The following is an 18,096-nucleotide window of genomic DNA, read 5'->3' as shown; positions in this document are numbered from 1 at the left end:
GTCTCCCAACTCTTAGATCGACCAATCAATAGTATTTATTACAGATCACTGGGCTCCTGCAGCATTATTAGGTGGAAAGGCCTTATTTTTCTTCCCACCCTGTCTTGGCAAATCAGGAAAATGACCCTGACTTGGGCCAGATTACTAATTTCCTCTCCCCACTCTGGTGTCTTTCTGGTTCCAGGCTTGCATTTATCTACTGTGACTTTTCAGATCATTTCATAATGTGCTTGTGTGTATTTTTTGGAGGGGGGAGGTGGGTGGGGGAGGGTGGATTCTGTTTAGGTCAGAGAGTAGCCCATACCATTGGGGAGAGTCCTGCGGCCCCCTCCCTTTTGCATCATGGCTGAATAGGAAGGGCTCATGGGCCCTCCACCATCACCTCTGCAGCGATTCCCACCCCCTGGCTCCGTACCCCATTAGTGCACCCTGCCCCTGGCAGAAAGCAAGCAGAACCTTGAGAGGGAGCTAAGCTGCCTGCTCAGTGGTGTCAGCAAACTAGTGGTTAGTTAGAGCATGATCTCACATTTTATGATCTGTAAACCGGGGAAGGAGCAACATAAATTCCTGAAAACCAGGTGGGGGCTCTCTCTGCATAAACAGCTGCTGCCTGAGCCAAGGGAGGATGTGTGGGGAAGGCCCTCCATTTTAATGGGATGTTAGAGATTGTGCATCAGCTGAGACTTGGCTGCAGGGGCTTCACCCTCTGGGCAGAAGGAGCGTGTGGTTAGAGACCAGTTAGAGAAGCATTGTGGCCTAATTCATTCATTCAGTCGTATCGTGTGTAGAGCACTGTACTAAGTGCTAGGAAAGTACAATTCAGCAACAGATAGAGACAATCCCTGTTCCCAATCTTTAGCTTTCCATTCCACTGACCTCCCTTCCTACTACTCCCTGCCTCCTTTCTGTGGCTTCCAATCAAACAGTAGGCTGGCTGCTTCTGGATGTGGAGCCAGCGTTCCATTCGTTAACTGAGCTCACTGCTAGGCTTTGTCTTAACTACCATTTTTCCCACCCAGTCTGACCATGAAACATTTCATTAACCCCTCCACGAAGCTGAGTGATTTCCAAGGACAGGACTATATCAATCAGTCAACTGATCAGCAATTGAGTGCATGTGGTGGGGGGGGGGGGGGGGTACAATCCAACAGCCAGTAGACATGTTCCCTGCCCACAAAGAGCTCACAATGTAGACAAGGAGACAGACATTACTGTAAATAAATAAGTATGGATATGTATATAAGGGCTGTGGGGTTTTGTACCTTCATTATAACTGGAGACGCAGCATGGTCTATTGGATAGAGCACAGATCTGGGAGTTAGAAGGACATCATCATCATCATCATCATCATCAATCGTATTTATTGAGCGCTTACTATGTGCAGAGCACTGTACTAAGCACTTGGGAAGTACAAATTGGCAACATATAGAGACAGTCCCTACCCAGCATGGGGCTCACAGTCTAAAAGGGGGAGACAGAGAACAAAACCAAACATACTAACAAAATAAAATAAATAGAATAGATATGTACAAGTAAAATAAATAAATAGAGTAATAAATATGTACAAACATATATACATATATACAGGTGCTGTGGAGAAGGGAAGGAGGTAAGATGGGGGGGATGGAGAGGGGGACGAGGGGGAGAGGAGGGAAGGGGCTCAGTCTGGGAAGGCCTCCTGGAGGAGGTGAGCTCTCAGCAGGGCCTTGAAGGGAGGAAGAGAGCTAGCTTGGCGGATGGGTAGAGGGAGGGCATTCCAGGCCTGGGGGATGACGTGGGCCGGGGGTTGATGGCGGGACAGGCAAGAACGAGGTACGGTGAGGAGATTAGCGGCGGAGGAGCGGAGGGTGCGGGCTGGGCTGTAGAAGGAGAGAAGGGAGATGAGGTAGGAGGGGGCGAGGTGATGGAGAGCCTTGAAGCCCAGGGTGAGGAGTTTCTGCCTGATGCGCAGATTGGTAGCCACTGGAGATTTTTGAGGAGGGGAGTAATATGCCCAGAGCGTTTCTGGACAAAGATAATCCGGGCAGCAGCATGAAGTATGGATTGAAGAGGGGAGAGACACGAGGATGGGAGATCAGAGAGAAGGCTGATGCAGTAGTCCATATGGGATAGGATGAGAGCTTGAATGAGCAGGGTAGCAGTATGGATGGAGAGGAAAGGGCGGATCTTGGCAATGTTGCGGAGCTGAGACCGGCAGGTTTTGGTGACGGCTTGGATGTGAGGGGTGAATGAGAGAGCAGAGTCGAGGATGACACCAAGGTTGCGGGCTTGTGAGACGGGAAGGATGGTAGTGCCGTCAACAGAGATGGTAAAGTCAGGGAGAGGGCAAGGTTTGGGAGGGAAGACAAGGAGTTCAGTCTTTGACATGTTGAGCTTTAGGTGGTGGGCAGACATCCAGATGGAGATGTCCTGAAGGCAGGAGGAGATGTGAGCCTGGAGAGAGTGGGAGAGAGCAGGGGCAGAGATGTAGATCTGGGTGTCATCAGCGTAGAGATGATAGTTGAAGCCGTGGGAGCGAATGAGGTCACCAAGGGAGTGCGTATAGATTGAGAACAGAAGGGGACCAAGCACTGAACCTTGGGGGTTCTAATCCCAGCTCTACCACATGTCTGTTGTGTGTCCTTGGGCAAGGCACTTCACTTCTCTGGGCCTCGGTTCCTTCATCTGTAAAATGAGGATTAAGACGGTGAAACCCATGTGGTATGTGGACTGTGTCCAACCTGATTAGCTTGTATCTACCCTAGCACTTAGTATAGTCCCTTGGCACATAGTAAGTGCATAATAAGTACCATTACAAAAAAAGTGTCAGCAATGAGAGGGAAACCAATGAAGCCCTAGCTTGACGGGTCAGGCTGTGCAGCAGAGTGATGGGGCTTATGTCATCCATATGGGGTTGATTGGGTAGAGGTCAGAGTGGATCAGAAACAAAAAGTTTCTGTTCATCAGTCAGATCTGTGTGTCCTTTGGGTCAAAAGGAAGTTGTCCCTAGTGCGTGCTAAGTTGTGGAGCTGCTGCAGCGCTGGTGATCTTTAACCAACATTGCACTGTCTGTTCCTCCTGTTTTATCCCGGCTCAGAGCATTTCTAGTCCCGCCGGCCCCCCCGACCCCCTGCAGTGCAGTCACATTCTTAACCACCAGCTGTAGACAGCAGCATTTCTTTCTAGTACTTCACAGCTCATTAAGTCTGGAAAACTCGTTTCATTTTTCATCCCGGGTATGCCTCATTTTCCCCCTTCTTTGCTGGAGAAAGTCTCAAGGTCCTCCAAAGAAATGGGGCGCAGCTTTGGAAAAATGACTTCTCTAGCTCCCGAGAGCTGGAGAGGCTCACAAGGTCACGTGCCCCGCTTAGAGAGCGGGAGCATGAAACGTGAACTCCTCAGGGATTCGGGATGGAAATATTTGGCACACAGTATTTCTGGGATATGCCAAATTAGGCTACTGACTGGCATAAATCATCCACCATCTGGCTTTTAGAGTGCTGTCCCTCCTGCTGTCACCCTCTGCCAGGGTGACAGAGGGGTACTTTACAAGTGGTGATTCAGGAGCAACCAGGCAGACCCATTTTGGCAGGGAACACATCTACCTGCTCTGTTATATTGTACTCTCTCAGGCACTTAGTACAGTGCTTTGCCCATGGTAAGCACTCAATAAATACAATTGATTAATGGATTCATTTGGCCCTTAGAAACATCCCACATCCTGAAAGTGATCAGTTTGGCTCTTTTAACCTGGGCTCTGTGAGGAACCTCCCAGTTTTTGATTTTTGCTGGTGGATGAGGGCCATAAGCAGGCAGGGGAGGGCCGGGCCTCCCGGGAATTTAACTTAATTCAATTTAATTTTTTGGTATTTGTTAAGCACTTACTATGTGCCAAGCACTGTTCTAAGCACTGGGGGAGATTCAAGGTAATCAGGTTGTCCCACATGGGGCTCACAGTCTTAATCCCCATTTCCCAGATGAGGTAACTGAGGCACAGAGAAGTGAAGTGACTTGCCCAAAGTCACACAGCTGACAAGTGGCAGAGTCGGGATTAGAACCCGTGACCTCTGACTCCCAAGCCTGCATTCTTTCCACTGAGCCACGCTGCTTCTCTGAAGTCAGGAAACAGCTGGGACTGGCCTGTCAGAATTACTATTCAGTCTTGGCTATCAGAAGGCCTAGAGAAGCAGTGTGGCCTAGTGGATAAAGCCTGCACTTGGAAGTCAGAAGGACCTGGGTTCTAATCCTGGCTCTGCCACTTGTCAGCTGTGTGACCTTGGACAAGTCACGTCACCTCTCTGGGCCTCAGTTACCTCATCTGTGGAATTGGGATTATGACTCTGAGCCCCATGTGGGACAGGGACTGTGTCCAACTTGATTAGCTTGTATCTACCCCAGTGCTTAGCACAGTGTCTGGCACATGCTAAGCACTTATCAAATTCCATTAACAAAAAAAACTGGTAGCTCAGGGAACTGTGGAAGGGAAGAGTGGCAATTCCCCTTTTTCATCCTGGTGTGATCTAACAGATCCCCAGTAGTCATGGCTAGAGGGCAGTCCTTGCTTGTTTTGAACTGTTTTCATTTCCCCCCCACCCATTGACAAGAAAATCAGCAGACCCAGATCCTGTCCAGCACAGAATTCTGCCTCCATTCGTGACCCCAAAGGGCAGTTGGAGGGACTGTTTTATGGTTGCTCTCTTGGACAACCATCTGCCACAGGACTCTGTTGTCTCAAATTTGTCCATAGTGTATTATTATTATTACCTTATCATTTTTGCATTCCTTAAGCGCTTACTTTCTGTCAAACACTTCTGAGCACTGGAATAGATACAAGTTAATCAGGTTGGACACAGTCCCTGTCCCACCAGGGGCTCACAGTCTTAAGGGAGAGACAGGTAAGTTGAATCCCCATTTGGCTGTTGAGGCACATACAAACGAATCATTCATTTATATGACTAAATCCCTCTTGAATGAATTGATATTTTGGAACCATTTCCGGGAGTCACAGTATATTCCAGAGCCAGTCGGAGGAGGGATTTCTTTGATTTGGGAAACATCTAGGGTGCACAAATCTAAAGCGTAAGTCACCATCCTCACCACCAGCATTTATTAAGCACCTCCTGTTTGCCAAACTTCATACTGAGCTTTGGAAGTAAAGGACACCCAACCTGGTTTGGTCCTCAAGGAGCTTACAGACTTACTGTTAGAGGAGGGAAGAAACATTTGTTTTTCCCTACCTCTCTCATGACCAGGGGGTGTTTTGTTCTGTCAGACCCCTTCTTTATCACCCATCTGGTTAAGATTAAACACTGAAAGCTTATTTTGTAAGGCCAACTTGAGGCGAGTCATGTTTAAAGAAAGCACCAAGGTGGCATTTATAATTCTGGCTCTGGCATCACCAAATTGTTTTTTCTGACGGGAATAAACCGAGGTGGGAGCCCAATGAGTGCTGCTGAAAAGGAAAATTTCTGGCCCTCCTGAGAGCTGTCCTTAGTGGGGTTACTCCCCTGTAATGTTGAGGTGACGCTCATGATTCTGTAAACTCATTGTGGGCAGGGAACGTGTCCACCAACTCTGTTATACTGTACTCTCCAAAGTGCTCAGTACAGTGCTCTATATACAGTAAGTCCTCAATAAATTCATTCAATCTTATTAATTAGACTCACTCGCTCCCCTTTCCCTTCACCGCTCTCGTACCACTAACCCACAGCCCTGGATCACTGCCACTGTCCGCCTCCTTCACTCTTATGCTCAAGCTGCCGGACGCTGCTGGCGAAAGTCTAAACACCATGCCAACCTCGTTCACTTCAAGTTTATCCTTTCCTGCCTTAACTCAGCCCTCTCCTCTGCCAGACAAAACTATTTCTCCTCCCTTATTGACACCCATGCCCGTCATCCCCGTCAGCTCTTCCGTACATTCAACTCCCTTCTCAGGCCCCCGGTTCCTCCCCCTCCTCTTTCCATCACCCCCAACGATCTGGACTCCTACTTCATTAATAAAATTAAATCCATTAGGTCCGACCTCCCCAAAGTCACTCCCCCACCTTCTCCAACCCCCCGGCTCTCAACACTCTCTGCTACTCTCCCATCCTTCCCAGCAGTATCCTCAGAGGAGCTCTCCTCCCTCCTCTCAAGTGCTACTCCAGGCACCTGTGCTTCTGACCCCATTCCCTCTCATCTCATGAAAGATCTCACTCCGTCCCTTCTCCCCTCCTTAACTTCCATCTTCAACCGCTCACTCTCCACTGGTTCCTTCCCCTCTGCCTTCAAACATGCCCATGTCTCTCCCATCCTAAAAAAACCCTCTCTTGACCCCACCTCACCTTCTAGTGTCTCCCCATCTCCCTCCTATCATTCCTTTCCAAACTCCTTGAACGAGTTGTCTACACGCGCTGCCTCGAATTCCTCAACACCAGCTCTCTCCTCGACCCCCTCCAGTCCCCTACATTCCACGGAAACTGCCCTCTCAAGGTCACCAATGACCTCCTGCTTGCCAAGTCCAACGGCTCATACTCTATCCTAATCCTCCTCGACCTCTCAGCTGCCTTCGACACTGTGGACCACCCCGTTCTCCTCAACACGCTTTCCAACCTTGGCTTCACAGACTCCATCCTCTCCTGGTTCTCCTCTTATCTCTCCGGTCATTCATTCTCAGTCTCTTTTGCAGGCTTCTCCTCCCCCTCCCATCCCCTTACTGTGGGGGTTCCTCAAGGTTCAGTTCTTGGTCCCCTTCTGTTCTCGATCTACACTCACTCCCTTGGTGACCTCATTCGCTCCCACGGCTTCAACTATCATCTCAGATATGCTGATGACACCCAAATCTACATCTCTGCCCCTGCTCTCTCCCCCTCCCTCCAGGCTCACATCTCCTCCTGCCTTCAGGACATCTCCATCTGGATGTCTGCCCGCCACCTAAAACTCAACATGTCCAAGACTGAACTCGTCTTCCCTCCCAAACCCTGCCCTCTCCCTGACTTTCCCATCACTGTTGACGGCACTACCATCCTTCCCGTCTCACAAGCCAGCAACCTGCCGGTCTCAGCTCCGCAACATAGCCAAGATCTTCCCTCTCCTCTCCATCCAAACCGCTACCCTGCTCGTTCAAGCTCTCATCCTATCCTGTCTGGACTACTGTATCAGCCTTTTCTCCAATATCCCATCCTCTTGTCTCTCCCCACTTCAATCCATACTTCACGGCACTGCCCGGATTGTCTTTGTCCAGAAACGCTCTGGGCATGTTACTCCCCTCCTCAAAAATCTTCAGTGGCTACCAATCAACCTGTGCATCAGGCAGAAACTCCTCACCCTCGGCTTCAAGGCTCTCCATCACCTCGCCCCCTCCTACCTCACCTCCCTTCTCTCCTTCTACAGCCCAGCCCGCACCCTGTGCTCCTCTGCCACTAATCTCCTCACCATGCCTCGTTCTCACCTGTCCCACCATTGACTCCCGGCCCACGTCATCACCCTCGCCTGGAATTCCCTCCCTCCCCACATCCGCCAAGCTAGCTCTCTTCCTCCCTTCAAGGCCCTACTGAGAGCTCACTTCCTCCAGGAGGCCTTCCCAGACTGAGCCCCCTCCTTCCTCTCCCCCTCCTCCCCCTCTCCGTCCCCCCCGCCTTACCTCCTTCCCTTCCCCACAGAACCTGTATATATGTTTGTACGTATTTATTACTCTATCTATTCTATATACGTTATTTTGTTAATATATTTTGTTTTGTTCTCTGTGTCCCCCTTCTAGACTGTGAGCCCACTGTTGGGTAGGGACTGTCTCTATGTGTTGCCAACTTGTACTTCCCAAAGGTTTTGTACAGTGCTCTGCACACAGTAAGCGCTCAATAAATATGATTGATTGATTAAGCATTTACTGTGTGCAGAGCAATGTACTAAGCACTTGGGAAAATACGGTACAGCAATAAAGAGTGACAATCCCTGCCCACAATGCGCTCACAGTCTAGAGGATGCTATTGATTGACGCATTGATTGATTTATTCTGGACATTCCTGCATGAGCCACTTCTTCCCAAAGGCAAACCAAAGCCTGAAAGGCTTACTGCTGCCTATTTAAGCTGGTCATTATTGCAAAGAGGGCCTCAGACTTGTTTCCTTGCTCTTCTTTCTCGCATTGGGTTCTTCCTGACCATTTGGGTTTCTGTTTAGGGCTCAGGAAACCTTCATGCAGTGGGACCAGTGTCGGAGATTTTACAACTTCCTCATGGCCGACAACTTGAAGAAGATCATCCTGACTCACAGGTACCGTAGACTTTGCTGCGCTCCTGGTGAAACCGACGCTTAATTTCCCCTCGGGGATTTCTGGAGCTTAAACAGGAGTCAGACCCCTGTTGCCCCAGCCTCTGAGGGACACAACGTGGGCTTTCTAGAGGTGGAGAACCAGGTTGGAAAACCCGAGAGCTCTGTGGCAAAGGTCTCTGGGAGCCCGAGGCTCAGCTCACCAGGCCGTGGCAGGGCAGAAAGATACCTAGGGCAGATTACTGGCTGGTCCCACCTATACCCTCCCACATAGGGATAAGCCAGTCAGCAACGCCATCATTTCCAGGGTAGACCATTGGCCCTCCAGTCCAAACCCTTGTCTCCAACAAGGACGCGGCAACTAAAGGACTCATATGATGACTACCTTGGGGCATCCGTCCTCAGTTATGGTTGAACCATTCAACAGCCCTCCTGTTTCCCTCTACCCCCCTCTCTTTCTGTCCCTCTGTCGACCCATTATGAACCTTCCACCCCTGACTCTCTAGACCACCCACCCCCAAAAAAAAAAAACCATGGATATTTCCTCTCACTGCTCAGCTTCCCACACTAATGCTCAGCTTCTTTGGGCCTGCACTGTGTACAAGATGTTTCCCGTGATTTGTTTTGGATGCACCCCCTCCCCTGGGGATCATTTTGGTTCGAGCCCTTACCAGCACACGGTTTTGTACACCACCCAGCTTGGCATGAAAAATCCACCCCATCCTGCAGAGTGTGGGCAGAGTTGGGCTGGCTTCCAAAAGAGATGCAACCAGCACCTTCAAAACCATTTTCTCCCAGATAACTGAGCCTGCTCTTCCTGCTCTTGTTTGCTCATATGCATGCTTCTAAGATTCCTCCCCCTGACTCCAGAAGGTTGCTCTGTTTTCTTTCTGCCTTCTGAGGATGCTCAGTAAACACAGGATGGAAAGATGGCCAGATTTTGCTCCCAGAGCGTCATCTGGCAAACCACTGGTGAATACCAGGTCTCACACTTACATCTTCTGAGTTGCCTTCATCCTTAGGATGCCCTCTGGCCTGGGAAACTAGGGAATAACTTTTTAGCAGTTCTTTTCAGAACTCTTTAGGGAGATTTAACACACGGCTAGAGTGAAGAATGTGTGTCCTGCTGATGGCTCCGCAGTCAATTTCCCAATAGCCGAGTTAATTTCTGTGTGCTTCAAAACCTCGGAGCCATCATGAGCCAGTGCTAAAATAGCACCCCATGGCTAAAAATGTAGTCCTCTGGTCTGACAGAGCCGGATCTCCCATTCTTGTGGCCCCTCTCTAAATCATCACATCACATTCGAGCATCATCATTAATGAGAAGCAGCGTGGCTTAGTGGATAGAGCACAGGCCAGGGAATTCAGATGCACCTGGTTTCTAATCCCCGCTCCTCCACTTGTCTGCTATGTGACCTTGGGCAAGTTGCTTCTCTGGGACTCAGTTACCTCATCTGTGAAACGGAGATGAAGACTGGGAGCCTCATGTGGGACCGGGACTGTGTCCAACCTGATTAACTTGTATCTACCCCAGCACTTAGTATAGTGCCTGGCACCTTATAAGTGCTTAATAAATACCATGTAAAAAAATGGACTTAGAAGCACTTCCCCGCTCACCGTGGGTGTGAACTCCTACTTGAGTTTTTGTTGCAAATTTTGTAATCCCTTTGCCCTTTGGTCTGTTCACTAAAAAACAGGCAAGCTGTGCAGGGGACCAAACGCTGATGGATCTAAGCTTGTGTTGCTTTTTAAGCAAATTTCTGGCTCTGTAAAGATCGGAAATCTATTCCAGAAAACCAAATATTTGGACAATTGAACCAAACCTAAAATCTGAATTGTACTGCAGCTGGCAGAGATTCCCCATAAGAAATGGATTTTTATTCCAGAAGGGGCAGCCAAAGAAGTCCGTTCCAGGCTCCCAGGTTATTTGTGAGGGTGTCAAAATATTTAGTTTCCATAATGTATCTTTTCTGCTGTGGAGGGGCCCTTTCCATGTTGTGATTTGGAGCGGCTGCAAGTGGCAGTTACTCCGGCCTGCCTTGGCCCGGCTTCTCATCCGTCACCCGCCCATCAGGCCAGCCAGGGGATTTTGCCTTTTGTTCAGCCACAGCTGCCCTCCCCGGGGGTGAGGTGGCCATCTGGCTGACGTTTCCCAGGGCTGTTTCCCTGGGAAGATATGGCTAATTTCCTCCTTGGCTGAGATAGCCACTGCCGTCCCAATGATGAACAAACAACCCACTCGACTCCCGAAGGGGTGACCGAAGCCAGCTTCCATGGAGGGGTGACGGGCCATCCCACAGCACTCACGCGGGCAGTCTGCCAGCCCTGGGTGTCTCCAGTGTGGGGGCTGTCCTTCTCCAGAAGGAGAAGGTGCCAGGGGTTCAGTTGGGTCTCCAGAGTGCAGCGCTTCAGTCTCAGAACCCCCTCTGCCTGCTGCACAGAATGCATCTTCGTCCCCCAGCAGACATTTGGGGGTCTCGGTTTACACCCCCCTGCACCGTGGTTCTAAAGCGAACAATCCAGTCTCCAGGCAGCGGAGGGTGGAAGGGATTCGTTTCCAACTTTCCTGTTTGATCTTTGACAGACTTGCTTTTCCGGGTCGCCTTTAGGCAAGCGGTGGCCCCACCCCATGCTGCTCGTTTGATTTTCCTCCTCAGACCCGCTCCCTCTTCTGCTCCTCTTTTAGGCAGGTTCTGTTTGGAGATAATGTCAAGAAGCCCCAGAGCCTAGAGGATACAGACCTGAGTAGGCTGTACACGGCAACGTCCCTCATGCAGATCGATGACAATGTGATGAGGTACATCTGAGAGCGCGGCTTGCATCCTCCTCCTGGTAGGGTTGGCCTCAGGCAGGGAGGGCAAAGTGGACTTCTGCCTTCAGTTCCCACAGTCTCCAGCGACAGCATCCTGAACAATACTAGTTGACGGCCCGATAATGAACAGCTTCTAGAAGTTGTCTGAGACCAGAGAGAGGATAGCCGATCCCATTGGGGAGAGAGAGGCCTGGCACTCCAGTGAGCCTAGGGGTGGAGGGTCTTTTTTTACCAGGAGTGACCAGAAAAATAGGGTCAATTTTCTCTCACTCACACATGTGCACCTGTGAACACTTGGGAAATTTTGTTCATAGCTCTTCCTACTCAGTGGTATCTATTAAGCCAGTATTGTGTGCAGAGCACTGTAATAAACACTTGGGAGAGTACAGTACAACAGAGTTCGTAGGTGTCCTCCCTGCCCACAAGGACTTGACTATGTTTAGATCCTGAAAGAGAGAGTTCATTATTCTCTTCTTAAAGGTAACCTCAGATGCCTCCCTCTCAGGTCCCTCACCCACCAGAGCTGCGGAGAATCTGGTCGGGGCTGTTAATGCTTATCAGATGCATCCAAACCTTTCTCCAGACTCCCACAGGGGAGTGAGGCTGCCAGGAGAACAGCATCCTATATAGCTCATTGTGGGCGGGGATTGTGTCTGTTGATTGTTGTATCGTACTCTCCCAAGTGCTTAGTATGGTGCTCTGCATACAGTAAGTGCTCAATAAATGTGAATGAACGAATGAATAACTGGCTCCCCTCCCCCACTCCAGGTAGTGTGATGGGATTCTAACGTGATCTGAGGGGGTTGACAGGTCTGGAGCAGGCCTGGCCTCGAGGAGGCGGGCGTTGGGAGAGGTGGTATGGTTAAGTCTCTTGGTTTTCTCAGTGTCCTTGGCCTTGGAATGAAGCTGACCTCTCAGGTGCAGGTCCCAACTGGGCCAAAATGACCAGTCTAAGGAAGGGAGGGAACAGATGCCATTTACTTCAGCATTTTTCATGGTATTCGTTAGGCGCTTACTATGTGCCAGGCACTCTACTGAGCACTGGGATAGATACAAGGTAAGATCGAAAGTCCATGGGACTTTCCATGTCCCACATGTGGCTCTTGGTCTTAATTCCTGTTTTACAGATGAGGAAACTTAGGCCCAGAGAAGTGAAGTGACTTGTCCAAGGTCACACAGCAGACAGGCAGTGGAGCCCAGGTCTTCTGACTCCAAGGCCTGTGCTCTATCTATTAGGCAACACTGCTTTTTTGCATTCTCCCCCCCTACCCGCCCGGCACTGGGGCCAAGGTATTGACGCTTTGTCAGAAAGTTATCTCGGGACCCTCCTTGGGAGAATGATCAAGACAAGTGTCTGCTTCATCCCAGTGCACGGTCATCCAGTTAGAAGTCCATCTGACCTTTCTTGCCATTCCTAGGGAGAGCCTTGTCCAAGAGCCCCTCTGAGCAACTGGTGAATTTCCTAAGCCGCGGGGCGATGTTCGGCGTCTTGCTTCCCAGAACCTGAACAGATGGTCTTGATTGAAATCCGACAGAGATGTCACCTCTGGTGGCATGTATATTTGGGTGTGGAGGCAGGATAGAACAGATCTAACATTCAGGCTGCAGTGTGTGTTCCTGATTTGCATTTCCTTTCGATCTCCGTGTATTGCAGGAAGTTTCACGGCTACACCTCCCTGAAAGAATACTACGAGGAGGAGAGCTGCATGCGGTATTTGCACCGGGTGAGTGGCAGAACAGAGTTTCCTCAGAGCAGTGTGTCAGCTCTGCCCAGGATAGGCTGTGTCGTCCAACTCTGCCAATCTTTGCCACTCACACCCACCCTGTCTAGCCCCCAGATTCATCAAAGATATTTATTGAACACTTTACTGTTTGCAGAGCACTGTACTAAGGAATTAGGAAAGTCTAATACAATAGAAGAAGAAGAAGAAATGTGGTATTTAAGTGTTTACTATGTGCTAAGTACTGTAGTAAGCGCAGGGGTGGATCTAAGCAAATTGAGTGTCAAATCAGGGATCTAAGCAAATTGAGTGTCAAATCAGGGACTAGAACCCAGGTCCTGAATCCCTGTGCTCCTCTACCCACTAGACCACAGTACTTCTCCAGAAGCAGCTGTTCCTCCAGAAGAACTCCTGAACTGCAGAATGACTCCTGCCCACAGAAGTTTCCAGTCTGCAGGGGGAGACAACAGACATTAAAATAAATTACAGATAGGAAAGGTAGTAGAATAGAGCAATATGGATATGTGTATAAAGGCTTTGGGGTGGGAGTGAGTGTCAGAGTGCTTAAGGGATACACACAGCCAATGCATAGGTGACACAGAGAGGAGGGCGGAGAGGGGAAATCTGGGCTTAGCCAGAGAAGACCTCTTGGTGGAGATGTGATTTTTAGGAGGGTAGAGCAGTGAACCCAAAATGTTCAGCCCATCGCCTATATCGCTGCCTTATCACCCTCATGGGTGCCGAAGTGATGATTGTCCAATGAGGGGGTTTTAGCCAGGAAAAGGAAAGGCTATAGGGTTACTCGGTAACCGTCTTCATGGTTATGAAAAGGGTTTTCAGGAGAGTGTTGAGCAGTTGTTAGCGTATCCAAAAAGAACCAGAGAGGAAACCAATTTAATAGCAGCAAGAGAGTGTTAGATTAGAAATAAGCAAAAACATCTTGACGGGTGAGGTAGTAAAACCCTGGCCAATGTTCCTTAAGAAAAGTATCTTCCTGCCTGGAGCAGGAGATTGGACCAGATGACCCTTGAGGTCCCTTCCACATTTCTCTTTCTATAATTCAATGCTAATGACAACCTCTAGTGGTTCTCCTTTCCCTACAAAGGCATCGCTGGTGTGATGTGCCCCCAGAAATGTGTTCCTGGTGGAATCCAGTCCAGCGCATTAAATGCTTCAGTTAATTCCAACAGCAGAACCCCAGGGGCTACCACGGGCCCCTGGGACCCAGGTGTACCCACACGCCCACCTGAAACAGCACTTATGCAGCTGTACAGGAAGCTCATTGGTTTTCCCGTTTGCTTTGTCAGAAAATAAACCGAGGCCAAGTGTCCTCGAGTGTCCTTTGACAGCTAAAGCATCAGTAGTGTGTGAGGACTGAGTCAGTAACCATGTTCTCCCCTCAACTGTTTGTTCCCTGGCACAGATCTACGTCCCACTCATGCTGGTTAACGCGGCCGATGACCCCTTGGTGCACGAGAGCCTCTTATCGATCCCCAGAACACTTTCGGGTGAGTGCCAAATTGGTTGGGCTTCTTCCTGGGCCAGTTTATTCCTCCGGATCCTTTCCATGGCTCAGAAAGTCGCATCTTTGATCTGACGGCCCAGGAGGACCGGCAGGCCCCGCAGCAGCAGCAGCCGGAAGAAGGGGTTCAGTAGTTAGATCATATTTATTGAGCGCTTACTGTGTGCAGCGCACTGTACTAAGCCCTTAAGCACTGTGGCTGTTATTGAGACTGCTCCCTACTACTGACTGTTTATAGTCAGGCAAATGCAAGGGAGACCTCCAACTCGATTTCCTCTTATCTACCCCAGCGCTTAGTATAGTGCCCAGTGCATAGTGAGCACTTAACAACAAATGCCACAATTATTATCCTGCACCTTTGAGGGTCTCACAGAGTCCCACCTGAGGGGGGTCCGTTACTTCTAGTGCCAATTAAACCAAGAGCAGATGCATTTCAAAGTCCGACAACTTGGACAGAAGCTATGTTAGAACATTGGGGTCCTTCTGCCAGTGCAAGACACGGACTTGTGAAACGGCCAACTTGTGAAATAGCTCAGTCTTAATCCCCATTTTTCAGATGAGGTAACTGAGGCCCAGAGAAGTTAAATGACCTGCTCAAGGTCACACAGCAGACAGCTGGTGGAGCTGAGATTAGAACCCAAATCCTCTTGTCCCCCAAACCCATGCTCTGTCCTCTAGGCCAGGCTGCTTCTCTGTGCTGTGGGTCTTCCCTCCAGTCCTGTGAACTGGTTTCCTCCGGGGATAGGTTACCCCTTGAGATCTGAGTACTGAAGAGAAGAGACCCTACTTAGAGCAGGGCACCCGAGCCCACCTAACAGCCAGTGGCTTGCAAAAGAGGCTGAGAATGGATGTGCATACTTGCGGCTTTATATTGGGGAATGAGAAGGTTTTCAGTGGCAGGATGAAGGATTCTCCCCAGGGCCACCCTTAACGGTCACTCTAGCAAAACCTTGCTCTCTAACAGCTCTGAGGAATAGGCCATGGAAGTCCCAAGCTTCTTAGTGCTTAGAACAGTTCTTGGCACATAGGAAGCGCTTAACAAATACCATCATTATTATTAAGAGTCAATTGATCAGTGGCATTCATTCATTCATTCAGTTGTATTTATTGAAACTGTGTGCAGAGCACAGTACTGAGTGCTTGGGAGTGTACAATATACAGAGTTGGTAGACACGTTCCCTGCCCACAACGATCTTCCAGTTTTAAAGGCTAGAAGGCAGGCCTGGAACTCTACTGCCCTGGCAGTCTGGACTGCTCCCTACAAGATAGCGGGGTGGCCACGGAGTGAGGAATCTGTCCCCTGGCCACATTTGCCCAAAGCAAGCCAGTGCCTTGCACCCGCATGGCTGATTGACTCCGTGAGCCAGGAGCACCTCTGGGGCTTTCACGGAGAGTTTAACCATGGGGCCTCATCCTTTGCCAAACAGCCCCTTCCTTGAAGCTGTGCGCTTGGCCTAGAGATGCATGAAGTTGGTCATCCACACTGGGGCTCGTTAATAAAAAATGGAGGTCAGGCATCTGCATTCCATATGGGTCTTCCCAAGTTGGAACCCTAGGTTTTCCTTAGTACCCCTCAAGGTGGAGGGCTGGTGTGATCAAACCTGGAAGCCCGGCAGTTGCAGGTGGTGCCCTCAGCCCCTGCCCCGATGCTTCAGCAGAGCCCAGAGGATCCAGCCTTCTCAATCAGTCGATCAGTCCAACTGTAGTGAGCCCTAACTGCGGTATTTATTTTGAGCCCTCCTGTCTCAACTCTGAGGAGGAAGACCGACCCGCAGAGAAGAGGAATCCCCTCATTCAGGCATTCCCACGGCCAGGTGGGATTCTGTGGCGTGTGAGTGTCCAACTGGCCGGCCGCACACCTCACCTTATCCCCCCACCCCAAAAGGAGGTGGCCGAAGCCCAAGCCCTGACCGGGTGTTTTTCTTTTTCCCTGCTGCAGAGAAACGGGAGAACGTCATGTTTGTGCTGCCTCTCCACGGGGGTCACTTGGGCTTCTTTGAAGGGGCGGTGCTGTTCCCGGAGCCCCTCACCTGGATGGATAAGTTGGTGGTGCAGTATGCCGACGCCATCTGCCAGTGGGAACGCAGCAAGTCCCAGTGCTCCGACACAGAGCAAGTGGAGGCTGACCAGGAGTGATACCCCAACAGACTCTCCGGTTCTCTCCGGAACCCCCACCCACCCCCTCTCCTGGAACACCGCCTCCTTCTCCTCCTCTCCCTCCTCCTCCTCCTCCCCTCCCTTCCCTGCCGTTCCAGGCTTCCCCCCAGGTCTGACCGCACTGTGTTGGAACGGGGGAGCCGGCAGCAGAAAGTCTGCGTGACGTGAGCGTCTCGCACAGGGTGGGTGGGTGGGTAGCGCCCAGGGTGTGTAGTGCTCTTTACGCTTGGGTTGCTGGTTTTCCTTGGCACATCACAGGTCGCGGTGGCAAGTGGCAGGGTGTCCGCCTGCCTAGCTCCTTGATCTGCTACCTTAAAGCCAACTGTCATTTAATTTCCCGGCAAACGCCCGGGAGTGGTGTCCTTGCTTTGCCAATCAAGGATCCTCCTGAGGACCTTGCAGGTTAGGTCTTAAAGCTTCACGTCGACCTTCAGAGGGCCCCCCGGTTCCTCCCCAAGGCTGAGGGGGAAGTCCAGGTCAGTTTGGGTAGGACATCTCAGTGTATGTGAGTGCCTGGGTGGGGAAACTCCAAATGTGGAGGAGGAACTCTGCTCGAAGTTTGAGCCAAACGCCGTTCTTACTTGACCACCCCCTCTCCCCAAGGGGTCGGGTCCAACTGGCATGATATACCCTTCGGCAGGGTAGAAGCCTCTCCCATCTGAAGCACAGTTTTCTGAGCCTCAGCTGGCAATGGCACCATGGTCTGGCCGGGTCTCAGCTCTGCGTTCCAGCCACTCGGACTCCCCCAGTCCCTCCGGGTTCGGGGAAGCCTCCCAGCCCCACCTCGACTTTTCCGTCTTGTAAGGAGACGTCAGGCTATTGGTTGTCTAGATGTTATTGTTTGCCTTGTTTGTTTCTCATTCCATGGGAGATTTCCTCTGGCCCTGGAACACAGCTGTGCTTTCCCCAGGTGTCTATACAACAGACTCCAGTTCCTGTGGGGCCCCAGGGTGGGATTTGAAGAAGGAAAACGAAGCCGCTGGACCAGTTGATGAAAAGCCACATTCTCTTTCCAAGCGCCATTCTCACAAGGGCCCTAACAAATCCTAGTTCTGTCCTTTGCCTGGAAGCAGTCAGGAAGGATGCTTCAAGAGCTCAACCTTCCCAATGCCCCCCACCCCAGGATCCCCAGGTTCCCCGCTTGAGGGAAGGGTACCGTGGTACCAAAGTCCACCGCTATCCCATCAAAGCTACATCAAAGCCAGTGGACCCCCCTCCCCACCAACAGTTGCTGTGAGGAGGACTTCAGACTTTATTTCCATCCTCTCCTTCCTACCTACTCAGGGCAGGCTGGAATAAGGCAAAGATGAAATCTGAAAACTCATCCAGAGAGGGCTCTTACCGATCGAGTTGGGAGAAAGAATTTCATTCATTCATTCAGTCATATTTATTGAGCACTTTGCTGTGTGCAGAGCACTGTACTAAGCGCTTGGGAAGTACAAGTCGGCAACATCAATCAGTGGTATTTATTGAGCACTTAACTGTGTGCTGAAAACTGTACTGAGCGCTTGAAGGCGTGCTCAGCAGCCCCTGCCCCCTCCCCTTGTTAAAAACTACAAATAGGTGTTGCCTAAAGCAAGTCTTACACCACTCTTCCTCCTGTACCCTCTCGCTGATAGTGTTCACCCCGGGTTATGATTGGTTCCCTTCCCTCCTAGC

The 18,096-nt window shown here is 50.5% G+C and overlaps 1 protein-coding gene across 4 annotated transcripts in view; it reads left to right on the top strand.

Moving 5' to 3' along the window:
- Positions 1-17,867, top strand: part of ABHD2 (abhydrolase domain containing 2, acylglycerol lipase) — a 110,736-nt gene extending 92,869 nt beyond the window's left edge. For all 4 annotated transcript variants that reach the window (XM_038747078.1, XM_038747075.1, XM_038747076.1 and 1 more), the window contains 5 exons: positions 8,136-8,228; positions 10,912-11,022; positions 12,692-12,761; positions 14,182-14,266; positions 16,220-17,867. In XM_038747078.1, coding sequence (XP_038603006.1) covers positions 8,136-8,228; positions 10,912-11,022; positions 12,692-12,761; positions 14,182-14,266; positions 16,220-16,416 — 556 coding nt within the window. In that variant the 3' untranslated portion in view covers positions 16,417-17,867. The remainder of the gene's footprint in view (positions 1-8,135; positions 8,229-10,911; positions 11,023-12,691; positions 12,762-14,181; positions 14,267-16,219) is intronic.
- The last annotated feature ends 229 nt before the right edge of the window (positions 17,868-18,096 follow it).

Source organism: Tachyglossus aculeatus, chromosome 5, assembly GCF_015852505.1.
Source record: "Tachyglossus aculeatus isolate mTacAcu1 chromosome 5, mTacAcu1.pri, whole genome shotgun sequence".
In the NCBI taxonomy this organism is placed as follows: Eukaryota; Metazoa; Chordata; class Mammalia; order Monotremata; family Tachyglossidae; genus Tachyglossus; species Tachyglossus aculeatus.
The sequence above is the reverse complement of the archived record's forward strand: the minus strand, read 5'-3'. Positions and strand labels throughout refer to the sequence as shown.